This window comes from Cervus elaphus, chromosome 6, assembly GCF_910594005.1.
Source record: "Cervus elaphus chromosome 6, mCerEla1.1, whole genome shotgun sequence".
NCBI classification, from domain to species: Eukaryota; Metazoa; Chordata; class Mammalia; order Artiodactyla; family Cervidae; genus Cervus; species Cervus elaphus.
Window position 1 is genome coordinate 32,202,860 of NC_057820.1, and position 14,732 is coordinate 32,217,591.

The 14,732-nt window shown below is 35.6% G+C and overlaps 1 protein-coding gene across 1 annotated transcript in view; it reads left to right on the plus strand.

Moving 5' to 3' along the window:
• LOC122696532 (transmembrane protease serine 11E-like) overlaps positions 1 to 3,620 on the plus strand; it is a 120,831-nt gene extending 117,211 nt beyond the window's left edge. Inside the window, exon 12 of the mRNA XM_043906623.1 lies at positions 1,218 to 3,620. Coding sequence (XP_043762558.1) covers positions 1,218 to 1,379 — 162 coding nt within the window. The 3' untranslated portion in view covers positions 1,380 to 3,620. The remainder of the gene's footprint in view (positions 1 to 1,217) is intronic.
• The last annotated feature ends 11,112 nt before the right edge of the window (positions 3,621 to 14,732 follow it).

The window sequence follows — 14,732 nt, forward strand, 5'->3', positions numbered from 1 at the left end:
GCTTTGTAGTTTCTGGCATATTCCATTGCTTTTTCCTAATCTGCTATGTCTTCACATAGGCCTGGGTGCCAATTATCTAAATGATTTGTTATCTGATAGCTTCATACAGTATACTTTGCTTCTATCAGTAGATTGTACACTCCTTGAGGGGAGCACTCATGTGTTCAGACTCTTTTTACATCTCCTACCACATATGAGAGTATAAGGAAATATACTTATCAGTTAATTGATTTAAAAATTACAAACACATTATATCTAATTGAGTTATTATTAGTATTAGTTAATACTTTTATATAGATGAAAGAAATTAGTATAATGTAAGGGAAAAAAAGCATGGACTTAGTGAAATCACTCTGGATATTGAATAGCATGTGATATCAGGAAAATTACTAAACTCTGTTAGTTTCAGCTTCTTCATTGCTAAAATAGAGAAAATGAAACCTAACTCCGTGCTTTGTTGCCAGAATTACGCGAGTTAATAACAGAATTATGCGAGTTAATAAAATAATATATTAATTATTTAAGCACTTCATATAGTATTGAACATGTAATGAGTGGTCAGTAACTAGAGATCCCAGGATTTTGGGGGAAGATCAGTCAGCACCTTGTTTTTATGACCCATATAAAAGAAATAGCCTACTGGTTTTCACAAGGCATAAACAATCGGACTTTGAGGTTATATATACATATTCACTAAGTTCTGTTTTGTGCCAGGCTCTATGCTAAGCACATTATGTACACTGTCTTACATAAGCTTCAAAATTATCATTGCAGGTAGTTATTATTAGGAGCATTAGCAATAAGTAAATTAAAGGTCTTAGCCAGCTTGGAGGGGCCAGAATTGAGCTTTAAACCCAGGTGTCTGACTCTGATGGCCATGCTTTTATCAGTAGTAAACTCCTCACCCTTCTTTTAGGAGATGTGTCATACTGATAGAGTGTGGGCGGTTATTTGTCAGATGTATCAGATTGGGGCTGTTCTGCCAAGAGATGCAGTCTTTCATCTCAGAGTACTGAGCCCTGAGTCTAACCAGCTCTCCAAGCAGGGGAGCTCCTCCTTCATGTGAATTCCTGGCAAGGATAAAGGACATCACTTCTCATTTGAACACACTGAAGATTTTTTAAAACTGCCCCTTTCATTAAACTCACTTTAGAAAATAGCACATTTCTCTGTAATAAGCTGCATTATTAAATACTAATCTCTCCCTTCTCCTTTAGGGCGACTCTGGAGGACCTCTGGTTAGTCCAGATGCTAGAGATATCTGGTACCTTGCTGGAATTGTGAGCTGGGGAGATGAATGTGGACAACCCAATAAGCCTGGTGTTTATACTAAAGTGACTGCCTTCCGGGACTGGATCACTTCCAAAACTGGTGTCTAAGAGAGAACAGCCTAGCAGAATGGAACACACTTTTGTGTACAGGTCATTCTTAGAGGTGCAGAATTGCAGAAGTCATCATGCAGGTCACCTAGATCTGACCAACTGAACTAAACCACCTGCTATTTCCTTCCTAGCTCTGCTCCACACACCATCTTGCTTCTACCAGATGGATTCTGTCTCAACTTGCAGTCACTTGTTTTTCTAGAAGTTTTCTGTCATCAAATTTTGACTTGTTGACATAAATCTCTCTCATGCATGTACGCAGTTTGAAGTGATCCCTTCCTTCATTTTCCTGGCTTTTCTCAACTCGGTAAATTTCCACTTTCAAGGTGCGGGACAAAGAGTAAAACAAAATATGAAAAGAAAAAAACTACATTTTTACATACAGAAAAGTATTAGGTGTTTTTTCTTAATGCAGTGAAGAAAATGATCATAATCATGAAAGTTCAGGTAAAGAGACAGCAGAAAACCAAATACTTCATGATGGTGAAAGAATGGGAACTAAGTTAAGGAAATAAAGAGAAACCAAGATATAATTTATTTGCATTTCCAGCAAACTGACAGAGATAAATGTGGGGAAGATTCTATTTTTTTGTGGCCTATAATAAGTATACAAATTCTATATAATGTATTTGTTTTAAGTTAAAGCAAATAGTATTTATTTAACAGGGCACTACTGAGAATGTCAACATATCATAATAAAAAATAAATATCATCAATTTGCTTGACATTATGATAATCCACAAAGAAGCGGAAGATGGAGAAAATATTACTCATCAATTTACTGCGAATTCCTTTCAAATCTGAGGCTAGAGTGGAACTTTACCTAAGAACAAGCAGCATACATTATGTGGTAAGGTTTTTGTATGGTTGGGTGGGAGGAAATAAAAATAGAATCTGTATGAACTATTGAATGAAATGGTATTATCACCAAGAGCTTGTGTGTTTGTATTTAAAGTTTTTCCACATTGCATAGCTGTGAAGGGAAATAAGGTCCAGCTGTGAGTGTGTATAGTTCTATAAATGCAGCTACAGGTCAGACCTCTATTTTGAGATGACTGCGGATTCTGGCCTCACCACTCCACCTCCTTGCCCTCATTTCCAGTCCGTTCTTACACCATGTGTCTCAGACTCTCCTCTGGGCTCAGATGAGAGGATATTATGGGGAATTTATCCTGGAAGATGCCTCCCTGTTACATCTGGCATGACACTTAATTGCTCACCGCCTGGATAGAAAATTGATGGAAAAAGCCTAATGTCAACCACCTTCCTGATTTCAGCTTTGATAAATTACTATTAAGTTGTTAGACATAGAGCATTCAAGTGATGTAGGCACTATGAAGTTAGGATTGGTTTCATGTTAGTGGTGAGATTTCACTAAATCTTTGCATTACCCTTTCCTCATTGTGTATAACTACTCATATGAGTTCGGTATTGTACCATAACCACTTTGAAAGAAACATTAGTAGAAAAAAAAAAATTCACCTAAGTAACATTGGCATACGAACTGATACAATTTAGGCACTTGGCTAAAATATGATATGAAATCTGACATGAATTGACAGTGTTAAATATTTTGTAGAAATATATTTAATGTATTGAATTCTTTTGAAAAAATTGAGGAAAATGAATTTTAAAGGAAGACTTAAGTACATTTCCTACCATTTCTCTCAGTGTTCGTCTTGTTTGAGTATACATCACAGTTAGGCCTCTAGGTGGTACCCGTAGGCTGTAGGTAAATAAAGGGAAGCAAGCTCTTAGGGTGTTCAAGTAATGATGAAAACTGTAGTAGACATTCTGTATCAGGGTCTTGTAAAACCAAAAGATTACAATTCATCTTTAAGAAGGTGTTTAAAAATTAATCCATATAAATTGACAGCAGGTTAGTATTTTCCACATTTCTGGAGGTAGTTTCCAAATTAAAGTAAAATCTACAATGTGATAGGAATTTCTTTGGCAAACTTGAAGAGATTTAAATTAAGAAATTTTAGAAGTTTAAATTCACAGTGACATCATATATCTCAGAGAAATGTTTCTCAAAAGATCTTAGAGGTTTGGCCATAGTGAATATATAAGTGCTAGTTCAAACTTAATGTGCACAGAGAAATAGATAAAATAGTATCATATTTTTAAATGACAACTTTCTTTAAAAGTTAACTTCTAAAGGATTTCAGATCTTCCCTGGTAGCTAACTGGCAAAGGAAATGCCTGCAGTGCAGGAGACCAGCGTTCAGTCCCTGGGTCGGGAAGATCTGCTGGAGAAGGAAATGGCAACCGACTCTAGTATTCCTGCCTGGAGAATCCCACGGACAGAGGAGCCTGGAGTACAGTCCATGGGGTGGCAAAGAGTCGGACATGACCGAGAGACTAACACAACAAAGGGTTTCAGCATTCCTGAACTTGTCTTTTTTAGCCATTTCATTGGAGAAGGTTAAGAAGTTATGACTGAAATAATATTTATTAACTGTGCAAGAGGGCAGGCATTTCTCAGCTATATTTTCTCTCTTCCCACAGGACCTAGTAAAGTGCTCTGCATATAATAGTCTTTCAAGAAATGTTGTTGAACTGACCTTTTGTTTTTGTATTATGCAGAACGTGTAGCTTTGTTACTATTTACACATCGACTTTAAGAAGTAATCCCAGATTTTACACTGTGTGATATAAGCCAGTTATTTAAACACACTAAGCCTCAATATACTCACTTATAAAACAGGGATAATAATATTCACCTCAAATGAATGCTGTAGAGATTAAAATGAGATATTGAAAAGTGCTTAACAAAGTTCTTAGAACATAGCAGGTGCTAAAGAAATTATGCTATTATAACTGTTGGTGTAAACTACAGTGTTATATGATTGCTACTTGATTACTAATAGATTGAAAAAGTATTTTTAAAATAAAAAGATGATTAGATCAACAGAATAGGCTGGTTTCTTGTTTAATTCTAATTCTACAAAAGAACTTTTATTGAGATCATTCCAAAACATATTACCAAGTTGTTTGTTATTCTAATTTTTCATTTCAACTTTTAAAATGATAAACCTTTTTAACTATAGAGCTACTGGACCATATGAAGATCTACAGTCTAGTTCAAATGATGCTTCCTCCATGAGGCCTTCCTCGACTCTCTCAAGTGGAGACATTCTTTTTCCTGAAATTTCTGACCACTTAAAATAATTTTTTATAATCAGATAATCATAGACTCACACAGAGCTGTAAAATATAATATATGCATGCTAAGTTGCTTCTGTCGTGTCTGACTCTGTGCGATCCCATGGATGGTATCCTGCCAGGCTCCTCTGTCCGTGGGATTCTCCAGGCAAGAATACTGGAGTGGGTTGCCATGCCCTTCTCCAGGGGATCTTCCTGGATCTTCCTAACCCAGGGATGGAACCCACATCTTTTATATCTCCTACGCTGGCAGCTGGGTCCGTTATCACTAGCGCCACCTGGGAAGACCGGAAATATAATACAGAGAGATCCTACGTATTCTTTATCCAGTTCATGGAAATGGTAACATCTTGATTAGCTGTAGTACAATATCATAACCAGGAAGTTGACCATGAGACAATCGATCAACCTTATGAGAGTTTATGTTTTTAAAACATGCAATTATTTGTGTGTGTGTATTTAGTTCCATGTAATTTTATCTTACGTGTGTATTTGTGTGCCATCACCAAGTCACAATGCAGAATAGTTTGGTCAAAGGATTCCTCATGCTATGCACAGCCGTCTGGCATCATCCCCATCCCCATTCCTGGTCTGTAATCCCTGAAAAACATTAATCTGTTCTCCATCTATATAATTTTGTCTAAGAATGGTATATATTAATAACTGGGATCATACAATATGTCTACTTGGGAGGTTGGCCTCTTGACTCAGCGCAATTCCTTTAAGATCAATCCAAAGTGCGTGTGTTGTGCCCACACATGACAATTCATTCTTACTCTATTGCTGTGTGTGTTTCACAGCATGGGTGCACTGCAATTTGTTTAACCATTCATACATTGAAGGGCATTTGAATTGTTTATAGTTTTTGGCTACTATGAATAAAGCTACTACAATATTTGTATGTGGATGTGTAGGTCTTTGTGTGAACATAATTGTTCATTGTTTGCACCATTCCATTTTTTTCTCAATCTTAAAGTATTATGCAGACACACATCAATTGTCAACCCTAACTTCCTTTGTGTACAAATTTTACATTTACCACTGTTCCTGCTGTACCATCCTATGCACTTCCTGGCCACTTAGAAACTTTGCTGGGCCAAGTATATATTCAAATACAATAAGGTTATATCTTAATGGGGTTATTATATTAATATCCTTTTATGTAAACATAGGAAATTTAATAATCAAATTTTGTGACTTCCAATAAATTCACAAAATACTTTCAAAGAAATAGATTTTAGCAGAAAGCAAGTGCAGCAATGATGTTTAGTAAGTCTAGAATATTTCTCTTATTAGTGCTAGCACTTCTGGTGGTATAAATTGACAAATATTGGTGATGTTCAGATTTCTTTCTGCAAAAAGAAGCAGTCATATCATGGATTGGCTGACTTAAAAATAACAGAAATTTGTTTCTTGTGGTTCTGGAGGCTGGGAAATCGAAGATCAAAGTGCCAGTTATAAAATAAATAAGTACTAGGTTTAATGTACAACATTATCTATACAATTAACACTAAAAAGTAATTATATATTTGAAAATAAATGTGAAGACATTATTAAATAAATTGCATGCAATGTCCCATTACAAATGGCCTTTTGGACCAAAATAGGCATTTCTCCAAAGAAGACGTACAGAGAGCCAAGAGGCACGTGAAAAGTTGCTCAACATAGCTAATTATTAGAAAAATGCAAATTAAAACTACAATGAGGCACCTCACACCAGTCAGAATGGCTATCATCAAGATGTCAACAAACAATAAATGCTGGAGAGTGTGTGGAGAAAAGGGAAACTCCTAAGCTATTGAAAGTACTGTTGGTGGAAGGTAAATTAGTACAGCCACTATGGAGAATAGTATGAAGCTTCCTTAAAAAACTAAAAATAGAACCACAATATGATCCAGCAATCGCACTCCTGGGCATATAGTCAGACAAAAATTATGGTTTGAAAGGATGTATGCATCACACTATTCATTGCAGCACTGTTTACAATAGCCAAGACATGGAAGCAACCTAAATGTCCACAGACAAATGATGGTAAAGAAGATGTACATATATACAATGGAATAACACCCAGCCATTCAAAAGAATCAAATAATGCCATTTGCAGCAAGATGAATGGACCTGGAAATTATTATACTAAGTGAAGTAAGTCAGACAGAAAAAGACAAATATTATATGATATTGCTTACATGGAGAATCTAAAAAAAAAAAAAAAGATACAAATGAACTTATTTTCAACATAGAAGCATACTCACAAACTAAGATAATAAACTTATGGTTACCAAAGGGGAAAGGTGGGGCGGAGGGATAAACTGGAAGTTCGGAATTGGCATATATGCTCTATTATACTGAAAATAGATAACCAACAAGGACCTACTATACAGCACAGGGAACTCTGTATTCTGTAATAATCTAAATGGGAAAGGAATAGATATATGTGTATGTATAGCTTAGTCACTTTTCTCTACACCTGAAACTAACACAACATTGCAAATCAAATATAGTACAATATAAAATAGAAATATTTTTAGAATGGACTTTTCTTCCGACAGAAACATATGTAGATAGAACTCCAGATGGTGTTACTAATCTGTAAATCAGAATTTGCTGGTTCAGGTAGAGGAATTCAGCAAGGACAATTAGGATATTTGTATTTAACAAACATGATAAACGAAGAGAATTCTATTCTATTTGTGATTGCACTCCCCTCCCAAAAACATCATGTGAAGTGGTAAAAATATTAGTATCTTCAGGAAGCTGAAAATATTTTGCAAACCATAATAAAATATGTAGTATCTATGAGTTTAGCAGTTCTTGCCCCTAAGCAGAACTTAGGAAGTATTTGCTAATGCTAAATTTGAAAATCTCATTTATCAAATAAATATATTTACATTTATGGCTATAAAGATTTGAGAGTAGAAGTTTGACAACCAGCTATGTATTTAAAATTTTACATGTTTGTGCATGCATGTTCAGTTGTGTCCAGCTCTTTGCAACCCCATGGACTATAGCCCACCAGGCTCGCTCATCTGTCCATGGAATTTTCCAGGCAAGAATACTGGGGCAGGTTACCATTTGCTACTCAAGGGGATTACACATTTAGCTACATAAATAATTAGTACTCACTTTCTTCTTATGAAAATGGAGTGCACTGATATGTGTATCTCTTAGACACATCAGCTTTCTTGGAAAAAGTCATGTAGTTATTATAACAATATTCTGGTATTGGTTCACATATATTTTATTTCTCTTATCATGTGTAATCTCTATAGATTGCAGATGCATTTTTTTCTGTATCTTTTATATCTATTTTCACAACACCTTGCAGTAACTTTTCAGTACATGTTGTTGGCAGGCTCTTTATTTTGCTTTCATACAGAATTAATTCCCTCTCTAATAGCTTATATATTAATTTTTCAGAAGTTTTGTGGTGAAGTATAATACATAAAAGAATACAGAAGACAAATGTATAGATCAATAAATTGTCACGAGGTAAACAGCCATGTAATTACCACCTAGACAAGAAATAATACACTGCCAGCATCCCAGAGAACAGTATCCTGGACTTATAACTCAACACCCTACATCTAACAGTGTTTGAATATTACAGAAGTGAAACTATAGTTTCACAGAAGTGAAACTGAAAATATAGTATATATTGTGACTCTCATTTGTGAAAATCATTTATGTTGATGCATGTATCTGAAGTTCTTTTACTTAAAGTGCTGTAGAATATTTTATTACATGAGAATATGACAAAGTATGGCTTCTGTGGTAATACCTTTTTATTGTGTGAAGATTTTGCTATCTTCACAATCATGAAGATTATTTCCTAAATTATTTTCTAAAAGTTTTATTATTTTGCATTAAGATTTATGATCCTCCATAGTAGAATGCCATGTAGGGATCAAGTATCATTGGTTTTCTTTCATAGAGATATCCAATCCAGATATTGCGCATATAGTCACACTTAACAAATTACCTTTCAGGAGCCCAACTCAAAGTGTGGTGCGTTTAACAACCACCCTTATTCAGTGCGGACCCTGGATTCCAATTTTTGACACTGCTGCCCTGATACTATTAGATGCCCTTCTCAGCTTTAGCATCTGTTTTCAGAAATAGCAACTCCAATGGCAGGCTAATTAACTTCTTTGAGTTTATCTTCACCAAGATCTTGGCCTTGGAATTTTTATTTTGTTAGCTTTATGATATCGTCAACAGAGTTCTTAACTATTTTACCCATTTTTTCCTACTATAATTTTCAGGAATGTTGGTCTCATTTCCTTAGTCCATCATCTTAGGAAATACCAGTCCCATGCATTTAAAAAAAAATTAATCTTGTTTTTTACTACTCACTATCTAGGTGTCTCTTGATAAGTTGCAAACTCTTTGAAGCTCAATTTCCTTATTTGTAAAGTGGGAGTGACAATATTTATCTCATGTTTAATCACTAAATTGTGTCCAACTCTTGTGACACCATGGTTTGCCCCCCAGGTTCCTCTGTCCTTGGGATTTCCCAGGCAAGAATACTGGAATGAGTTGCCATTTCCTCCAGGGGATCTTCTCAAACCAGCGATCAAACCTGCATTGGCAGGCGGATTCTTTACCACTGAGCCACGAAGGTAGCCCATTTATCTCATAGAATTGTTGAAAAAATTAATATGAAAGAGGTATATAGAGACTACTGCTGCTGCTAAGTCACTTCAGTTATGTCCGACACTATGCAACTCCTGGACAGCCGGCCACCAGGCTCCCCCGTCCCTGGGATTCTCCAGGCAAGAACACTGGAGTGGGCTGCCATTCCCTTCTCCAATGCATGAAAGTGAAAAGTGAAAGTGAAGTCGCTTAGTCGTGTCCGACTCTATGTGACCCCATAGACGGCAGCCCACCAGGCTCCCCCGTCCCTGGGATTCTCCAGGCAGGAACACTGGAGTGCGTTGCCATTTCCTTCTCCAATGCATGAAAGTGAAAAATGAAATTGAAGTCGCTCAGTCATGTCCGACTCAGCGACCCCATGGACTGCAGCCTACCAGGCTCCTCTGTCCATGGGATTTACCAGGCAAGAGTACTGGAGTGGGGTGCCATTGCCTTCTCCCAGATATAGAGACATTGGAAAATAAAAAAGTAAGGCTACTACTGTATCTTCAATGATTGGTAGCTATTATTTTTGCTATATTAATAATGATAATAATTCTTAAGGTGATGATGAAGACAGTAAGAATTCTAAGTAACTCTGTCTACCACATTGCCCTAATCTCCTAATTTAAAAGTGGTATAAAGTTAATCTGACAATATTTAAAGCGAATCAACATAGACTTCAAGTAATGACTGCTTCCAATTTTAGATTTGCCCAAACCATAATTTTAGTAACTTCTCTACTTCTTTTAACCCAAAATTTTTTCAGATTTAGTGGCAAACGATTTTCACTAATAACTTTTCTCAGTTAAAAAATAAACTGTCATCTCCACTCTTGGACTCCTCTCATTTTATGATTCATCAAAATCTCGTAAACATCAGCTATAACACTACACACAGTTTCATTTGTAAGTACTCTTAGTACTTAGGAATGTAATTCATCTTACAAAAGACCGAAACTCATCAAACAGCAATTTGGACTCTTATAATCTATCTTTTTTATTGAGCATTAGACTTTAGTTCACTATGTTACAAGGGTTTGCAAAGAATGTCAATCTTCCTTCAGCCTTTCTTTAGTAGGAATAGATTATATAATGAAGTTATATTTTTAGCAACAAAAATTACCAGTGCACAAAAAAATGGTGTTTTAATCTAGAGAATTTATAGGAAGTGGGCAGGCAATCTAGTAACAGAATATTTGGATTTGGTACACACACATCATTTGAGTGACAGTCTTATAAACTAGGTTATCCAGATTCCTTGAGAATATGAAAGTAATATCCTAGTTAGGGACCCATGCATTCTAGAGATAGAGAATATTGTAGCTCCCATTCTAAGTTCCCTACATGATACCTTGGTCAAAAACAATGTCATGGGTTTGATAAATATCAAATAATTCCCTAGAGCTTGATCACGATGAGCTATTGGTTTATCCAAGGAAAGTTGAAGGAACACATCTGAAGTTGTTATTTTTGATATTAGAAGCAAATCAAAAGAAAAAAGAGATGCATATGAGATGATTGGGGCTTCTCAGGTGGTTCAGTGGGTAAAGAATCCTCCTGTAATGCAGGAGACCCAGGAGACATGGGTTTGATCCCTGGCTTGGGAAGATACCCTGGAGGAGGAAATGGCAAACCACTCAAGCATTCTTGCCTGGAGAATCCCATGAACAGATGAGCCTGTCGGGCTATGGTCCATAGAGTTGTAGAGAGTAAAATACGACTGAAGTGATTGACATGCATGCCTGCACATGAGATGATTGGTATCTAACATAAATACGTAATATACATTAGCTTCAAATCTTTGTCTTATTTTAAGAAGGTATCTGACAGTAAATGTCATATAACATACATATGAGTTATGGATTATATTTCTAATAGCTGTTTCAACAGATAATTTTCTATACCTCAGTGAGTATGTAGAGAGAAAGTTTAAGTTTGTGCAAAGTCCAAAATGTGGTTTTCCTTAAGGATGGGTAGCAATTCTTACAGTGGTGATTATGTCAGTTTTGGAGACTTGAATTTTTTTTCTAAGAATTTTTCCACCTGATATAAATTTAAAATTTTATCTTCAATAAAATAATTGCATTCCAACTTATATTATAAGAGCAACATTACCTTGATTACTAAGCTTAACAATGACATTAAAAGACAATAAAATTATGTCATTCTCTTTCAGGAGCATGAATACAAAACTCCTAAAGAAAATAAGATATCAAACCTAGTAAAATATAAAATGTATCACATTTTATTTGCAATACAGTGGGGGTCATTCTAATAGAAATACAAGTGTGATTTGACATTTAAATATCAATCAATTGAATTCACAATATTGATCAAACAAAAATAAAAAAATGATTATCTCAATAAATGGAAAAAAGCATTTGGAAATGGAAGTGGAAAAAAAATTCAAAATTAATTTATTATAAAAATTAGCAAACTAAAAGCAAAAAGAAACTTCTTTAATCTGATTAAATGATAGTAAATATCCTATTCAATGGTGAAATACCAAAAAACATTCCCTAAAAGTAGGAATAAGAGAAGGATGCCAGCTATCACCTATTCTATTCAACAATAACTAGAATTCTATGATGTATGGCAAAGGCAATCAATCAACGAATCAGCTAAAAGAAAATAAAAATATAAGCAATCAAAAGGAAGTAATAATATTGCACTTATTTGCTGTTATAGGTGTATGCTAAAAATCCAAAATACTATACAAATAGAAAAATAAAATTGATAAACGAAGTTTCTCAATATGAGGTCAATATACTAATGAATTGTACTTATATATGCCAACAATAAATATAACATAAAATTTAAAGAATAGTACCATTTACAACTAAGATCATGGTCCTATCACTTCATGGGAAACAGATGGGGAAACAGTGGAAGCAGTGTCAGACTTTATTTTTTGGGGCTCCAAAATCACTGCAGATGGTGACTACAGCCATGAAATTAAAAGACGCTTACTCTTTGGAAGGAAAGTTATGACCAACCTAGATAGCATATTAAAAAGCAGAGACATTACTTTGCCAACAAAGGTCTGTCTGGTCAAGGCTATGGTTTTTCCAGTGGTCATGTATGGATGTGAGAGTTGGACTGTGAAGAAAGCTGAGCACTGAAGAATTGATGCTTTTGAACTGTGGTGTTGGAGAAGACTCTTGAGAGTCCCTTGGACTGCAAGGAGATCCAACCAGTCCATCCTGAAGGAGATCAGTCCTGGATGTTCACTGGAAGGACTGATGCTGAAGCTGAAACTCCAGCACTTTGGCCACCTCATGCAAAGAGTTGACTTATTGGAAAAGACCCTGATGCTGGGAGGGATTGGGGGCAGGAGGAGAAGGGGACGACAGAGGATGAGATGGCTGGATGGCATCACCGACTCGATTGACATGAGTTTGAGCAAACTCCGGGAGTTGGTGATGGACAGGGAGGCCTGGCGTGCTGCGATTCATGGGGTTGCAAAGAGTCGAACACGACTGAGCAACTGAACTGAACTAACTGACTGACCATTTACAAATAGTATCATTTTCCAGTGATCATGGGATATGAGAGTTGGGCCATAAAGAAGGCTGAGCACTGAAGAATTGATGCTTTTGAACTGTTGTGCTGGAGAAGACTCTTGAGAGTCCCTTGAACAGCAAGGAAATCAAACTAGTCAATCCTAAAGGAAATCAGTCCTGAATACTCATTGGAAGGATTGATGCTGAGGCTGAAGCACCAATCCTTTGGCCACATGATGTGAAGAACTGACTCATTGGAAAAGAAGCTGATGCTGGGAAAGATTGAGGGCAGAAGGAGAAGGGGATGACAGAGGATGAGATGGTTGGATGGCATCACTGACTCAATGGGCATGAGTTTGGACAAACTATGGGAGACAGTGAAAGACAGGGAAGTCCTGCGTGCAACAGTCCATGGCGTCTCAAAGAGTAGGATATGACTTAGTCACTGAACAATACCACAATCAACAACGATTTACACTGGAGTAGAAAAAAACAAATACATGAGATTGAACCTAGGGAAACATTTATAAGCCTTCTATTCAGATACTTATAAAACACTATTGAGAGAAATTTTTTAAAAATCAAGATAAACTGAAGAAATCACCAAGTTCATGGATTGGAAGCTTCAGTATATTAAGAAGTTAATTCTTCCCCATTTGTTCTATAGATTCAATACTATACCAACAAAAGTCTAGAGATTTCTTTTTGGAAATTGATCAATCAATGTTAAAATTTATAAGGAACAATAAGGGACTAAAAATAGCCAAGACCATTTTGAGGAAAGAAAAAAATATGGACTTACATGCCAGATATCAAGTGTGAACAGAGAAAAAGTTCTGTTCTAAAAGTATTAAATCGCAATCCATCACAGATGATAAAACAGAGAAAAAGTTCTATTCTAAAAGTATTAAATCTCAATCCATCACAGATGATAAAGAATGAGGCTCATTGTGCTTTGGACAAACAGACCTCTTAGATCCTTGGGTAAACATCTCCAGCAGAATTTGAATAACCCTGGAATCTTCCCATACATTGAAAAACATTAACATCACTGACTTGAGACATTTGTTTTTTGTGACTAGAAGTAGTCTTTTACTAAGATGTATATGTGACTGTATGTATTTCCTAGCCAAAAATCATACATAAACTGGTTTTCTCCACTATCTCTTTGGAGCAGTTTTCTCAGAGCTAACTCAGTAGCTGTCTCCAAGCTACAGTCCTCAGTAGGACCTTGAACACAACTTAAACTGACAACTCCTATGTTGTGTCTTTTTAAGTTGACACAAGACATGATGTAACTTCAATAATTAAGGCAGTGTGATAGAGTACACAAAAAATAAAGTAACAATAAAAAATTCAGAAAGATACCCCCATTTGATTTATATCAATACTTGATTTATAACAGAGGTGGCAATGCAGGATAGTGGATAAAGAATTGCATGCATATGATTTCAATAAGATGTGCAGGATCAATTAATAGTCATATGGAAAAAAATGCATCTTTACTCCTTCTTCATAATATACACAAAAAGGAATGCAATGTGAATTAATGATCTAAGTGCAGATGGTAACACTAAGGTTTTTAGAAGAAAACATGCAAGCATATCTTTATGAAAGGCAAAGAATTCTTCAACAAACTATGTACATATAGACATAAAATACTAACCTTAAAAGGAAATATTGGCAAATTTTAAACTATAATTAAGAGATTCTGTTTTTTAAACACCACCAATGACTAGTTCCACTTATGGCAATGGAGAAATATCTTCTATCAAGTTTTTCTAGAATTAATAATTATAAATCTTGGAAAAAATATAAAAAATATATGAAGGTAGTACAGAGTGACCAAAAACTGGCAAAAAACTGTCTCAGAGAAAAATAATGAAGAGAAGGGACTATAGTGGGTGAAATTTAAAAGCTGTCTCAAAGAAAACTAATGAAGAGAAGGGGCTATACTGGGTGAGATTTACGTACATATAGTTTCTTGCCAGAGAGCACTGGCCAGTCCAGGTGAGGTAGAGGAGCTAAAAATTAAGCAGAAAACC